The sequence below is a fragment of the Nomascus leucogenys genome, chromosome 3 (genome assembly GCF_006542625.1).
Source record: "Nomascus leucogenys isolate Asia chromosome 3, Asia_NLE_v1, whole genome shotgun sequence".
NCBI classification, from domain to species: domain Eukaryota; kingdom Metazoa; phylum Chordata; class Mammalia; order Primates; family Hylobatidae; genus Nomascus; species Nomascus leucogenys.
This window is the reverse complement of record NC_044383.1, coordinates 113,357,385-113,372,426: the sequence shown is the minus strand read 5'-3', so window position 1 is coordinate 113,372,426 and position 15,042 is coordinate 113,357,385. Positions and strand designations below refer to the sequence as shown.

The 15,042-nt window shown below is 42.0% G+C and overlaps 1 protein-coding gene across 1 annotated transcript in view; it reads right to left on the bottom strand.

The window, feature by feature from the left end:
* RSPO3 (R-spondin 3) overlaps positions 1 to 13,718 on the bottom strand; it is a 78,668-nt gene extending 64,950 nt beyond the window's left edge. Inside the window, exon 1 of the mRNA XM_003255673.4 lies at positions 13,099 to 13,718. Within this exon, the coding sequence (XP_003255721.1) occupies positions 13,099 to 13,195 (97 nt within the window). The 5' untranslated portion in view covers positions 13,196 to 13,718. The remainder of the gene's footprint in view (positions 1 to 13,098) is intronic.
* Between the last annotated feature and the right edge of the window lie 1,324 nt (positions 13,719 to 15,042).

Sequence of the window (15,042 nt, the reverse complement as noted above, 5' to 3'; positions counted from 1 at the left end):
ACATTAAAAAAACTCATCTGTATAGAGATAACTTAAAATAATATTTTGCAGTTCCAATTACATACAGTTCATACTAACTCCTCTCTCGATTCTTTTTCCTTTAGCCTTTTCTCTAGTATACAGTATCAGAATCTTTGCATCAGATAACATCAGACCTGCTGTTGCAAACACTACTAAGATCTATCATTTAGGCACAGTTACTTAAACTTTGTTTAATCTCTAGTGGAAAGGATTTCTATAAACATTTACACCAGAACAGTTTGTCAGAATGAATCCTGCAAAATTACTGGCATACTCCCAGGATCAGGGGGCTGGTGTTGGGGGAGAGGGGAGATTCCTGGTTATACAATTTTAAGCAACCCTAGAATTTCAGGGGTTTTCCTGCTAGAATATGAAGGGTTTGTGTTAACAAAAAGGGATTTCAGTGCCCAGAGCAATTCAAGTAAAGTGTTTGAACAGCCACTTTAGTTTATTGCTCTTGTAAAAATGACTCTCCATTTGTTTCAGGTTTAAAGTAAAGGGATTATTTAGGTTTCAGAGACCCAGTGAATAAATTGTCTATGAGGAAAGAAATTGTAAAAGAAGTGTGTGAAGAGACACACCAAACTTACTCTGTGCAATGGTTCTCAAGGTGCTTAATACATAGGGATGACTTGATCCTCCATGAGTTGCTAAGTAGTCAGCATGAAAGAGTTAGTGGGGGGAAAACTGACATCTGCCAAGATAAATGCAGCACTGTTGTATAAATTAACTCGGCTGTCTGTGTCCTTATTTTTTCTATGGAAGATTATAAAATTAAGACTGTTCAACTCATCTTAGTAGTGGTTTAGAATTTGGGGAGTGGATGAGGAAGTGAGTTTGAGCTAGGAAGGGTGACGAAAATATCCTGCACTGGAAAATCTTGGCAATTTTCATGTGAATGTGTTCTTATCTGATTACCTAGAGCACTTCAGCCAACAGCTTGTGAATTAAATAGTTTGGGTAAAAGCTATTACATGAAGGTTTCTTGGATCGTAGGCTCTCCTTAGAGTACATACTCAGTTCAGAGGCAAACAGTTTAAAATGAATTCCTGGAATGTCAATGGGATGTCCACATGAATACTGAAGATGGTAGTTATAGCATGAAATCGTTTGGAGGTTCTCTTGCTGCAACTCTCCCTTATTCTGTTAGAAACTGAACTTTGGGGTATGGTCACATAATGCCCACAGGTTTAAAAACACAGGCTGGATATGATAGCAAATGTTATTGATTGTTCTAGGGCCAAGTATGCATCTATGCGATACTGCAAGCCTAATTGGCCTCCAAGGAAATCCCACTGATCTATGTTAAAAGCTTGGATCTACATCAAGCTCTGGATAGAACTGGAAAGTTGGCTGGATGTCTTAGAAATGTGCTATATGAAAGAAAGACTGGCCTTTTAAAATTATATTCAGTCTTTGTGGAGGGCACTGAGAGTTACCATCTTGAGGATGGCATGAAATGAGAGTGTGTGAATTACAGTCAGAGGGGCTAAGGATACCATGTTTGGACCTTGTTCCTTGTTACCAAACAAGCAATGAGGGTCCTTTTGGACTCCAGATAAAAAAAACTCATCATAAATTGAAAAACAAAACTAAATTCTATAAGAAACAAATATGTAGCTTCTCAGTATGTCCTCAGTTTGTGGCCAAGCAGCATTTGTCCATACTGTTTGTATTTTATGGCAGAAACTACATGACCAGTGGTACAAGTAAACACAGCAAAAAAATTTTGCTAAGTTTTTCCAAAATTAGGATTCTTCTGTTCTGTGGTTATCTTATTGTCAATTTAAGATGAAAGAAAATTAAATATATTGTTCCACAGTATTGGCCATAGTGACAGTCAGGTCATGATAACTATTAGATGTGTGCAGTGCACAAGGACAGGGTTTATTTGTCTGCCAAATGATACCTGGAGATTTCCAGTTGCCAGAAAAAGCCTGCTAGAAAAAGAGTTTGACTTCCTGTCTGTAGATTTAAAATAAGCAATATCACTTATCCACATATTTAAACAGAGAACTGGTAGTCTAAGCTCAAAAGAGTACTGAAATACACTGAAGTCATTCTGACTCATAAAGCAATTTGAAACTTACCACTCTAAGGACAGTGTCTTTGTTCAATTAAAGATCCGTCACATAAAGTGATGGACTATCTTTTCTGGGTATCCAAGCCAACGGTTTCAAAGGCAAATTTTACTTTGGATATTGAGCAAGAATACTTTTGTGCTACTTGAGTATTTTCCTAGGGAAAGGTTTAACAATCTTTTAATTTCTCAAATATTGAAAGCTTAAAATTATAGCACCACTTACTTGTTGATAATTTCTACTTAGATACTTACAGCACCATGTTTCTAAAGTGAATTATTTTCAGTACAAGAAATCATGTTTGTTCTAGCCCCAGATATTTTAGAATTGCTTGCCTGATATAATGTACTACCATTTTCTTGTTGCCAAATGTTACTTCAATAATGTGATATTTAAGTTGACCTAAGGATGTTTACAAGAATTCCTTCCCTTCCGCTTCCATGCTAGTCAGACACCTTCTTTTATGAACTTAGATTAGATTCTTTCAGTTCTTTATCTACTCAGAAAGGGAGGAGGAGAACTTGTAGTGATGAATTGGGAGTTCTCTATGTAGGCATGTACATTCCCACAGGCAAACAAGGTGGTTTATGAGGATAGTGACATAAACTGCACATACTGATGACGTATTTCCATCTCTTGCACGCTTATGGTAAATAACCTATTGAGAAAAAAAAAATTAGTGAAAAAGCATTGTTTTCTGGTATATTTCCTACTCTCTGGAACTCATGATTGCTCTCCATCCTTAGGGACAAGTAACTAGGTCTGACGTTGGAGCAATGGCTAAAGCTCGCTGTGATGACCTTCCTCCCAAGGAGCCTGGCTTTCTTCAGTCTAATTACTTTTGGCAATTGCGGTTATTGGGATTTGGCCTAGTGACTCATTGGAACCCATATTATCCCAAAGAGCCCCCTTAACTAGCAGGATTAACTCTGTCAGGAAGCCCAGACTTCCACCCCACTTTTACATGGAGCTTTCCCCACTTTATGGCAAGATTTGAAAATCCTTCATGGACTAAAAAAGACTCATAAACACGATTTAATGGAGATAACTACCCAAAGAAGAGCACATTAGGAGTGAAGTAGAAATGATAAGTTCATGAACAAATGACCTACTGCAAAACGGAACCCATTAAGGTAGAGTTAAAACTGCGCTATTTATAGTTGTTTTACTGATCACCAGTAGTCAATCTAAAGTGAGTCAGGAACTGTAGAAACTATAAAAGAAAAGGACATTTATTTCTCGTTAGGTATTTCCTAACCATTAAGTTTTCCCTAAAAACAAGGAGGACTCTAGGGCACGTTACCAGTCATCTGGTAAGACATAAAAACAGTTGTTTATTATTAAGTAGCTTTGAAAAAAAATTTGAGTATGGCTGATACCCATCTTCTAAAATAGTCCTATTTATACCCCCTCCACAAAATATAGCTCAGCAGCAAACACACTCCCCCATGGTCTGTACCTCTCTTAGTAGCTGTGTTCTTATTCTATGAGGCCAGCATCTGTTACATTCACTAGTGCGCCCTATTGTGTGCATTTTGCTCTGTTCTTTTGACTGAGATAATTCTCTATCAGACAGTCTTGTCTGTACCAATCAGTGCTACAAGTTTAATAATACTCTTGATCAACAATACAGATCAATAGAGTATTGATCAATAGTATCAGAATACTGTTTATTTTACACTGCTATTTGTTGAAATGACATCTATCTCATTTGTAATCACACTCCACATACGTCTATTTTGTCTGTCTAGCCTTCCCAACACTGGCATGGTTTTCAATGGTTGCTTAGCTGCAATAGTCATTCTTGAATTAAGGCTCTTACAATATTTCTCAGTCTTGGCTGCACATTAGAATCACCAGAACTACTTTAAACAATATAGATATTCAGGTACCATCCCCAAAGATTGTTTTATTTGTTCAAGGGTAGAGTCTGGGGCATTAGTATCTTTTTAAAGATCCCCAGGAAATTCTAATGTGAACTCAAGGCTGAAAATCATTGTACCAAGACCCATAAAGCAAGAATTCGGAGTTGAGGTTACTGTTAATGCTCATGGTAAAAGTAATATAAATAACAGACTTTATGAAGTGCCATAAAGATAACTTTTTCTGGATAACAATAACTAGCCAGTAAAATATCTCTTGTGATTGTAAATTACATAGAAGGATTCTGATTTTTAACTGCAAAATTATAGACTTTTCCAACATTCTCATGCCTACATTAATCTTTTCTTGGTTACGCACACCATAGATGGAAATAACAATCACAGAGTCTTTCATATAAACTGTGCAATCCTATTGCTTTTAATGAAAAAAAATCAGCAAATTTTTATGTTTAAAACCCATCAATAAGACAGGTTTAAGGAAAGAGAGGACAAAAGGTAAAGAAAAGAAAGTGATGTAGAGGAGAGTACTTGAATACCAGAAGCAACATTTATAGTAAATGTTTGAAAAAAGACTTATGGTTTGTTAAATGAGGATAAAGAAAGAAGGAGGAAAGAAGAGAGAGCAAGAGAAAGAAAAAGGTGGGTGGAATTTAGAAAATGCACCACCAACCCTAACAGTTAAGGTGGAGTGAAGAATCAAGGAAGGACCTTGGCTTTGGAGTCTAGCCAGACTGGAATCTGAGGTCCACCTCAATTCTTTGAGTGATCAACGAAAGTGGGACTATTGGCACATTCCTTACAGGTGGGTGTGAAGATCAAATGAGATTAATTTTTGCAAAAGCATCAAGCGAAGGGTCTGGCCCTTACTGGTGATTATAACATGGGAGCTATTGAGTAACAACTATTATCATAATACTCACTTTAGTAAGTATACATGCATATTAAGATAAGATATATATAAATATAACAGTGGCTCTGAGAGCTAAAAAGCTGTTCTTTGCCATGTAGCACTTACACATACTTTGGCATATTGTTTCTTGTTGGCAAAATGTGATTGATATTTGCTTTGTGTGTATGACAGCCTTTGTTGAGATGACAGTGTTCTTACCTTTGAAGTCTCTTTGTAGAACAGGGGAACAAAACAATGAGAAAGGACTGCTCTTTTTCTTACCAACTTATTGAGCATATGTTAAGAAAACAGTGTTCTAAAATAAGCAGCTCACAAATTCTGTTATTTTATATTGTGTGGTAGTGGTTTGTATTATGTGGTTATAAAATGGGGGCTGCTTTACCACTTACTCTCAGGAATGTGCTTTGTATTGGGGTATAATTATAAATATGCTTACCAGCTAGTTTTCTAAGGACAATTTTTGGGAGTGAATATAGCACATTGCATTACTGTGTGTTCATTTTAGAAAGGTGTTTTAAGGTAACTACATCTAATCCCATGCCCATGCCAAGTGCAAAGAAGAGGACTAGGAGAATAAACTGCTTCTGATACAGAAGCCCTAAAAATAGGAGGAAAAAGAGGGAGAGCTTAGGGGGCTGACTGTTACTGAGGCTAGACAATTACTCAGTGGGGATGTTGTAGAAGTGATCCCACACTGTGTAGATGGACTGGATTCTTTCAAGTTTTATCCCTTCCAGAGATTCTCTTATATTAAGAGAGCACACTTTGTAGAGAAATCTACTTAAAAGTAGAATGCTACGGTGATGAACAGATACTGCACCCAAATTCAATGGTTCAAAATTTTATTTTTGTACCTTATGTAAACTTGCCTTTCATTATCATAGTTTTTCAGGTCTTATGCTCTGTGGCAAAGTTCCACAGGTAAGAAGTCTTCTAAGTGCAATTTTCAGCTGCAAGATTTGGCAACAACAACTACAGCTTATGATACCAGTGACCATCCTCTTATGTAACACAGAGAGTATTATAAAAACCATAAAAAACCACAGTTGAAAATGATATATTAAACTACTTAAAATAGGCAAGGTACCTTAATGTAATTAATCTTATTTTGACATTACCAAGAAGAGTGAGTCTCGATGTCAGCACAGCACACATTTTTTACACCCCTATATCAGTAGAAGAGCACACACTTTTGATAATAGTAAACATCATTTTTATGTGAGTGACTCTAAAGTACTCTAAACATTCTAATCCCAGGTGTTTTGAGTTTTGAGTTCCTAAATGTCCTACTGGCTCCTGAAAAGAGAAACAGATTTCCAACAAGACCTGCTTCTCCTATTTTTCTTTTTGTTGATCGTCATCATTTTTCCATTCACCCAGACCTGAGTCCTTATACTCCAACGTTTATTGCCAAATATGGGCCTCCATCTCTTTCCCTTTCATATCCAATTAATTGCCAAGAACTACTGATTTGATTAAATTATCTGCTGTATATACTCTCTTGTGCAATCATTCACTATTGTAGCCTAGGGCCTTATTTTCTTAAACCTGGACTATTGTAAATCATCTCTTCCTCATAACTACAGGCCACCTCTGAAACCCTGCCATGCTAGGGAAGCTCTGAAGTGACCCTTGAGTCAGTATTCTGATCCAGCTCCCTAACTCTGAGCCTAAGGACAAGATGGGGTAGACTGAGTATGCTGATTGTTGCTGTGACTATGGTTTTCAGACAATAAAAAATGTGAATGATGAGGTATATCATAATTAATTCATTATCCACATTGATCACTTCTCATTAACCTTTATGTGATGAATTTACTTATAATCAATGAATGTTTATGTTTGTACTCAATCTTTATCTGTTAAATTTAGTTGAATAAGACAAGTTATTATTTAACTCCCTAGTTGTGACTTATATTCTCATACCAAAAGATTAAATGTTGAGGAGACCGTAGGGATCACTAGATCTAAGTTTTTGATCAACCTCCTCATTTTGCAGATGAAAAACTTTAGCTTGGTATAGTAAAAGGACTTTCTTGGGTTATTCAGGCATTAGCAGCAATGCTAGATCTGGAACCTAGGTCTTCAACTTCTGAGTCTACCTTTTCTCAGCATACACTAAGGAGCCTTCTTTCTCAGGTCTCAGATTCTACCACAGACTTATGATACTTGCAATTAATTAAATTCTAAAGGTCAAATGAAACATTAATAAGGCGGTGTTTTGAAGAGTAGATTAGATGTTTGCATAAAACGTAAGGACAGTTAAAAGCCATTAAATATTTATTTAATTGGACAATCATATTCTTTAGTACCAATGAATTTTCTCTAAAAAAAATTCAAGAAAAATTTTAGCTACAGCAGATAGCACTTAGGTCCCTTGCCAAGATGACAAATAAAGCAGAAATGCTCTTATCAGATAAGAGGCACCTGCAACCCTGTTTTTTAAAAATAAAATTTAAAAATTATTCAAACAGTTCAAATGTGAAAAGAATTCAGGTATTTTGCTTAAAAGATCCATGTTATTGAAACTTTAGAGCAGAAAACGGGATTCTTAGCAATCGATGACATTTAGATATTTAGCATTCTCAGCACCCCCACAGTCTTTGAGAATGGAATGCCCCATTCTTTTCAGTATTGCTGGATGACTACTTTAATCAGAATGCCAGTAATATTCCTGAATGGAAAGATCTGATGGGCAGAACTGGAGAAACAGAAAAGATGGCTAGCATCTTTTACATATGTATATGCTATACTTCATGTATTTAGTTATAGTTGCAAAGCATTTCAAATTTACTAGGTTGTCAAACAGATATTAAATTTTAAGATATTCAATCATGTGAAACCCTGAGAAAAATCTCTAATTAAGAAAGCAATTTACATTTGCCCTTAAAATGAAAGGCCAAGCAAAAAAAAAACCCTGCAATTTATGATGCAACATTTTTTCAAATTATTATTCTCAAAAAAAAAAATGCCAGCACAGAATGCACTGTTAGAAGAAAAGTCCTAACCAAGTCAAACACATAATTTCAACACACTGTCTTGCATGATCCTTACCGTGCTCTTAAAACTGAATGATGTTTTCCTGATGGTAACCAAAGTTTTTTCTTACATTTCATGAAACACAATATCCACTCTGATGGCATTTCAAGAATTCACTACTTGGAAAAGAATTTGTTTGGGGTGGGAATGGGATATGTGAATTAATAGTGAAGAAGTAGGAAGGGAGAGATCAAGACATGTCCAAAATGAAACATTTGGATGGAGACAAAGGGGAAAAGACAATTTGGCAAATCAGTATATCTAGAATAGTTTTATTTTTTGATAGCTCATTCTTATAGTTGCAGAGGTGTATTTTGGTCTTAACTCTACATAGGGCTCTGACAACTCTACATAGTACTCTGCCAACATTGCATAGGATTCAAAAGAATTATTACAACTAAAAAAAGATTAACCACTGAACTAGAAAATATTTTAGACATTTAGTAGCAATCTGGAGATCTCTGTTCAGATTCAAATAATCTAAAATAATCAGATGTCTAATAAATTCATTTTGTAGCAATGTAGCAAGGGTTTGCCCATAATAACTCGAAAATAAAATTTTACTACACGTTGTAATTTCCATTCATTGCTTTCTGGGGACCTAATTTGTACAATATTAAATGCCAGGGAATTATTTAATGGAGAAATGACTTAGTAAAGCTTATCTGTTTGCAAGTTCAAATACTCTTCATATTTCATGTTTAAAGGAATATTGAAATAACAACATTAAATCAGTTTCTTACTCATTCTTACATTCTCATTACTTGAGTAACTTGGGGCTAAAAAGAAGGTATTTTAAAATTACCTTTTCTAACGTTCTTGTTAAAATCCTTCTATAAAAGTAATAAACAGAGAATTAAAATAGTATCACTATGGGATATTTTGAGAAACAACCCTGATAATATAATGATGATTAAATTTGAATTCACAAAAATGTTTTTCCTTCCATTTAGATGTTGCCACTACTGCATATGAATTTGCATTTGTCTTGATTTATACAGCTATTACACGAAGTATCAAAGAATACACTTTCTTCAGCAAATTCTATTCGTGTCTGTATCTTTAAAACATTGTTACTCTCAAAAATAAGGCAGACTGGTGACAAATGTAGACAAGTGTGAAAAATACATTGTAGTCAATATCCAAACCATATTTTCATTTGAAATTAATATTACAAAATGTAGAGTAGAATTGAAGATATTTCTATTTTATCAGTTAACTTGTTATTTTCCAGGATTGACAACATAATCACAAAGAGTGTGTCATAATTTCAAAGACTGGCTCAACATCAGAAACAATGTCATGAGCAATGACCAGTACATTCCAATAGTCTTTTTATTTTATTACCATAAAAATTATTTCCTTTGTATTCTTTGTCTCTTTCTTCAGACTTCCTTATGAAAGACTTGCGAGGTTTTATAGATTGTGCAATGAGTGCTTTTAAATTATTATGCATATAATGGCTTTTCAAAACTTGCATTTATCTAGAGTCTGAACAATTAAAACCCAGCTACTAGATGGCATCAAATAAAAAGGATGCTAAATGCCATCTGATGTTTCTAACAATAACCTTCTGGCATAGTATAATCCTACAGTATCTTCTAGATAATCAAATAATATATTCCATTTAGAAAGCTTTACTATTAGATATTTAATTCTTTGAGATTGATCACCATGTGTAATAAATAATAATATCAGCTCAAAAATTTCCAGCCAAGGAGAACAGTTTATTCTCTAAACCTATTGAATAAATGATGGCCTTGAGACCATCTAATTTATTACTTAATAAACCTGATATCTTCCCTATGACAAGAATATAGAATAAAGGTGTACATAACTGTGAGATTCATGGCAGGAGACAAGTTCCACTTGCTAGATATATGGAATTATGTAGGTTACTGAGCCTCTAGTTCTCAGGCTCTTTCTTTGTAAGGTGGGAAGATAAGTACCTGCCTCTACACTTCAGTGGCTATTTCAGGGCCGAAGCAACTAATCCAAGTGAAAATGTGAGGCCCCACTAAGATACTGTGGCTATGATTATGGCAAAAAAGTACTTCTTAATGTTATTAGCACACAATCTGGAATTCAAAGGCTGAGTCATTTTTAACAGCTGTATACCAATTCAAATAGACAAGAATTTACTGTGTATTTATTCACCCATAACTAAATAGACATTTTAAAGTACAAGAGTCTTGTCTTAAAACATTGTTTCTTTTACGAGAAGAAACACTAGTTTGTAATAACTAGGATCACTAGTTTATATCAAAGTAGAGACAAATGGGATTACAGCTGTTTTAGGGAAACAGGAGAATACTAATATGGCTTTATTTGCTATTTCTGAAGATAATGCATGGTTCTTTGGACATGACAATATTTAACACTTCAAATGAATGTTCTTGTTTACAAAAAGCTTTCCTACTAAAACAATCAAGAGAGACCATTAAAATTTTTGTAAAACAGTTTTTAACACCTTAATTTTCTACCTGTCATATCTTTACTGATGATTTTAAGCTTAGGAAATTGAAACTATATAACTACAGGCCAGAAGATTCCTTAAATATTCACTTAATTGTCTCTTGAAGAAACAATTAGGATAGCCAGCCTCTTTTGAAAACACGTTTGACCACGTTTTCATTTTAGAAACTTTTCCTAGTCCTTACTTGAGAAACAGGAACTGTGAATCGAGTCTTTTTATTCGTTTTTTTCCCCCAGAGATTTCAAAACAAACGGTATATCTGAGTTTGTGCACATGCAGTTTGACCTTGAGTTTCTGGGCATTTAAAGAGGACCTCTCTACCCTCCACCCCTTCCTCATTAAGTCATACTGCACCTGCCAAGAGTCTAGTCTGTCTCCTCCGAGGACGCAAGGGGTCGCCCCTCTACCAGGATTGCACCAGTAAACCAAGCCGCAAAGGCAGACTCAAGTGCGAAGGAGCAAGAGCATCGCTGTGGGTGCTGTCTCCCAGTCCCACTCCCACAGAAAAACTGGAATTGCAACCCAGTTCCACCCATTCCCTCTTTCATCCCCTCAACGCAAACAGAGGTCGCCTTTGACTTGGCCTTGAGATGATTAAGGCAGATCGAAAAGCAGTTTGCCTTTTGACTCCTCTCGGCCCAACCTAGAGGTGCATCATCCCACAGCTCCCTGAGGCAGCGCCCGGGGAAAGCTTCCTGCGCCGTGGTCCTCGCTGGAGGAGGTGGGCACAAATGGACTACAAGCTTTCTTTCTTGTGCCTTCCTTCAGAATCAGGGGCCCCAAAACTGCAAAGCGAGACGCCTCTGACACTCAGTACCCTGTCCCTCCTTGACAAGTGTGTGGCTCTCAGTCCGGGGGTCCTCGGTGGGGGTAAAGGAGAGAGCGTGCTCTCGGACGCCCAATGGGCACGGGCTGGAAGAGCGGATGGAAAGCAGAGTGGGTTTCGCTTCAGCCCGGGCTCCCTATGCCCACTGACCCCGAGATTCAATTCCCCGGGCCAGACCCTGGGAGGAGAGGAGGCGGGGACCGCCAGGCGCGTGGACACCGCTGAGACCCAGGCCTCCCCTTCCGCGTCCGGGCCGGAATGAAAGAGTGGGTGGGGAGTTACCAGAGTACACACCATTCGGAGGCCAAGAATAATAAATCGGATGCCCTGACATATTTAGTTTGGGCTCTCCTGCCCCCTGCTAGGCGATCCTAAAGGCGTTGAGGCCCGGCCAGGGCCCCTGTCGCTCTGGCCCTGCCACCTTTTTTAAAGGCAATTTTCAGGTGAATCAAACCTTGTCTGGCCGAGGCCAGCAATACAAAGGGAGCTTTCAGGGGACCCTCATGCCCAGGGGCAGGGCAGGGACAAACAGCGGCCGAGAAGCGATTACTAAATTTCTATCTCACACAAGCCGGTGTTGTGTCCTTCGCGCTGCCCCGACGTCTGTCCCGAAAGGCTTCCCGGGCGGGACGCTGGGAGAGGGATCCCCTTGGGAAATCAGGTGGGGCCGCTGGGCATGGGCTGCACGCCGCGGAGGTGCGAGAGCCCAGAGTAGCAGCATCGCTTCCTGCCCCTCGCGAGCTCCAGGAGAGGTTTCCTCCTCCCTCTCCCCACCAGCGCCCCCAACCATAGAGCCAGGGTCGCCCCTGCTCTGCGATCTGCGAAAGGACTCCCCATGGGAATACAGACACTAGCACAGCGAGGGCGCCAGGCTACCCTGGAGCGAGGAGAGGTGACACCTTCGCATCTGTCCCTTCATCTCGGGAAGATTCTACCTTTCAGACAGACCAACTCAGGTTGAGGCTGCCGTGGTGCTGTCCGCTTAATTCCAGCTAGGACACTGTCTTAAGAAGCCATCACAATCCAACCCTCCAAATAACAGCACTAAGGGCAGCGAGGAGGCGAATCTTTAGGGAGACTCCACTCTCTGTACGTGTGTGTCTCAGGAGACACACTTGAAAGGGCCAGAGATGGTACAGACGCTCACATGTGACAGTCAAGAGAGAACCTGGAAACTCCGCACCTCCGGCTCCCCACATCTGGGGTTCTGCTATCTTCAACCCTCGGGCGTGGGACGTCCGGCAGCTCTGCAAACGCGCAGACACGCGAACCCCATCGCCTCGCTCGCCCTTTGGCTCCGCTGATGCGTGTCGGGGATGCGGCCGCGCAGGCGCTCGCTCCCTGGCTTCCTGGCCAGGTAGCGGGCGTTCGGCTACCGGAGTCCAGCCTAAGAGCCCAGCCAAGGTCTCCCCGCACGAGGCGGTTGCGCTAGGTGAGCGGGTACCGCGACCGCGCCTCCCTCGGCATTTACTCAGCGGTCAGGGGCATCCTGCGTCTGGGCGTCCCAACTGCCTTCGGCTGGGTGCCCCTGTCCGATCCTCAAAAGGAAAGCACAAATCCCGGGTGCGAGTCTAACCCAGGACCGAACTTTCCCGCGAACCTGAAGTTACCATGGGGCGGGAGCCAACTTAGCGCCGCGTCCACCCGCCCCTCGCACCGGCTAGGATGCTGCGGAAGGCAGGGGCGCCGAGAGGCAAGGGTGAAAGACGCCGTCCATACCCCCAGAGCCCGAACCCACATCTCCTCTGCGAGGCGCAGGGCGGGAGGATCGCTGCAGTTGGGAGCCGGCTCCGGACAGGCAAAGCGACCCGACAGGTGAACGCGGCGGGAGGGAGCAAACGCGTAAAAAACCTTGCACTTACTTCTTCGCTGGCGCCTTCCCCGGGAGGCGTTTTGGCTGCCGATGTATTCCATAAAGTTCAAAATGATAAAAAGCCAAGAGATCAGTCGCAAGTGCATAGTAACCCAGTAATGCTTCCCTTCCTTTTCTCGTCTTTCTTTTGATTGTTAATTATATTTAATGTTTTTAAAATATATGTAGGTGTTAGGCGTATATAGAGAGTGCCCGAGCAGCGGGACTTCTCCTTTCACATCCGATAGGCGTGCTGTGATGGCAAGCGAAGCGGGGCGGGTGGACAGGGAAACCAACTATTGTACTTTCAAATTATCCAAGCACTGAACTGCGGCTGCTTCGCTGGGGTGGCTGGCATCGCCGCGAACCGGGGTTCCAAGAGCCGCCGGGGCGGCCGCAGGTAGCATGTTGTGCGGCAACTGCCGCAGGCGGGATCCGGGTGGGCGAGCGGCGGCGGCGGCGGCAGCAGCGGCGGCCCCTTGGGCTCAGAAGCTGCGGCGGCTGCGGCTGCAGCGGCGGGGGCCCCGGGAGCGCAGGGGAGCGGGCGCCGTCGGCACAGCGGCCATGGCCAAGGGGCGGCGGAGAGACCCCGAGCTGCTTCTGGCGTGCGCGAGCAGGAGACGCTCCAGTGTTGGGCTGGGCTCCCGGGAGCACCACATAGGGGAGGAGGAGGAGGGCAGGGAGGGTGGAGGGAGAGGAGGGCAGGGAGGGGGAGAGGAGGGGGGATGGCTGTGGGGGGTGGGGGGAGCTCGGGGGCGGGGAAGGAAACTGCTGGAGCAACAACCCTGAGCGACCTCAATAACTTTCAATTTCAAGAGGGAAAGAGGGAGCTGGAAAAGTACAGGCGTTGCGCTCTGGCAGAGGGACGGGAAGAGGCGCCTAAGGGGTCCCGGGTCTACAGCGCAGCATCTCTGGACACTGTAGTGACGGCGGGAGAACTCCAGCCAGAAGAATGGGGAAAGCAGTGCGTGCGAAGAGCCCCTCAGAAGGGCAGCTCCGGCGGGGAGACTTCGGCGCACTGGGGCTGGCAGGCAGTGTTGAGGCCGAAGGCCCCCCACCCATCCCAGCTCGGCTCCTCTCCGCGGCCTCAAGCTAGGCGCACCCGGCTGTCGGTGGCCGTGCGCCCCTGCGCCCTTGTGCCCCCGCGCCCCCACCCCAGCCTCAGCGCCGGCGCGCAACTACCCTCTGGGCAGATCGCTGGAGAGTTTCTGGCTGCTGACTTGTTCCCGGCTTTCCTGACCTTCTCCTCTGTTGCCTTTCTCCCTTTCTTTCTTTCTTTCTTTCTTTCTTTCTTTCTTTCTTTCTTTCTTTCTTTCTTTCTTTCTTTCAATAAAAGTGGCTGCAGTTGGTCGCCAGGCGGGTGGTCGGGAGGAAGCTCTGTGGGTGCTGCCGGTCAGCTACTCTGAGGTTTACCTGCTCCGAGCGGGGAGGACCCAGAAGTGTGTGCGCTCAGGACCTTCCCATGGGAAATGCAGTTGTGCTACGGCTTTCTTCCAAACCAAGCCTTTTCTGTGGCTTTGGAAGATTCCTTTCCCTCTCAGACAATTCCCTCTATAGTCAGCTCGCCCCCCTTGGAGCTTTCTCTCCCACCCTCGGTCTCCCAGTGTTCTTGAGAGGATCTGTTGTACATTTTGATCTCGCATCTGGAAGAGTGGGAATAAGATTTGGAAAGATTTTCCCAGTCTTGGGGAAGGAAGGGGAAGGTCCACAACTTTCTTATCTTCCCAGCCCAAGTGGAGGCCCAAGGCAGCAGAGAGTAAGATGACCTGGCCCACCCAGGGATGGGAGAACAGAGGGCCGGCACCCTTGAGTGGGGCACACCCTGGCTGTCGTTAGTAAATGGTGAGCATTCCACGTCTTTTCTCCGGTAGCACTAGCCGATGAACTTTTCAGTAATTACTGAAGAAGTGTTTAGTCGAAAGTCACAAGGCTCAAGTGATTTTAACATAAGCCT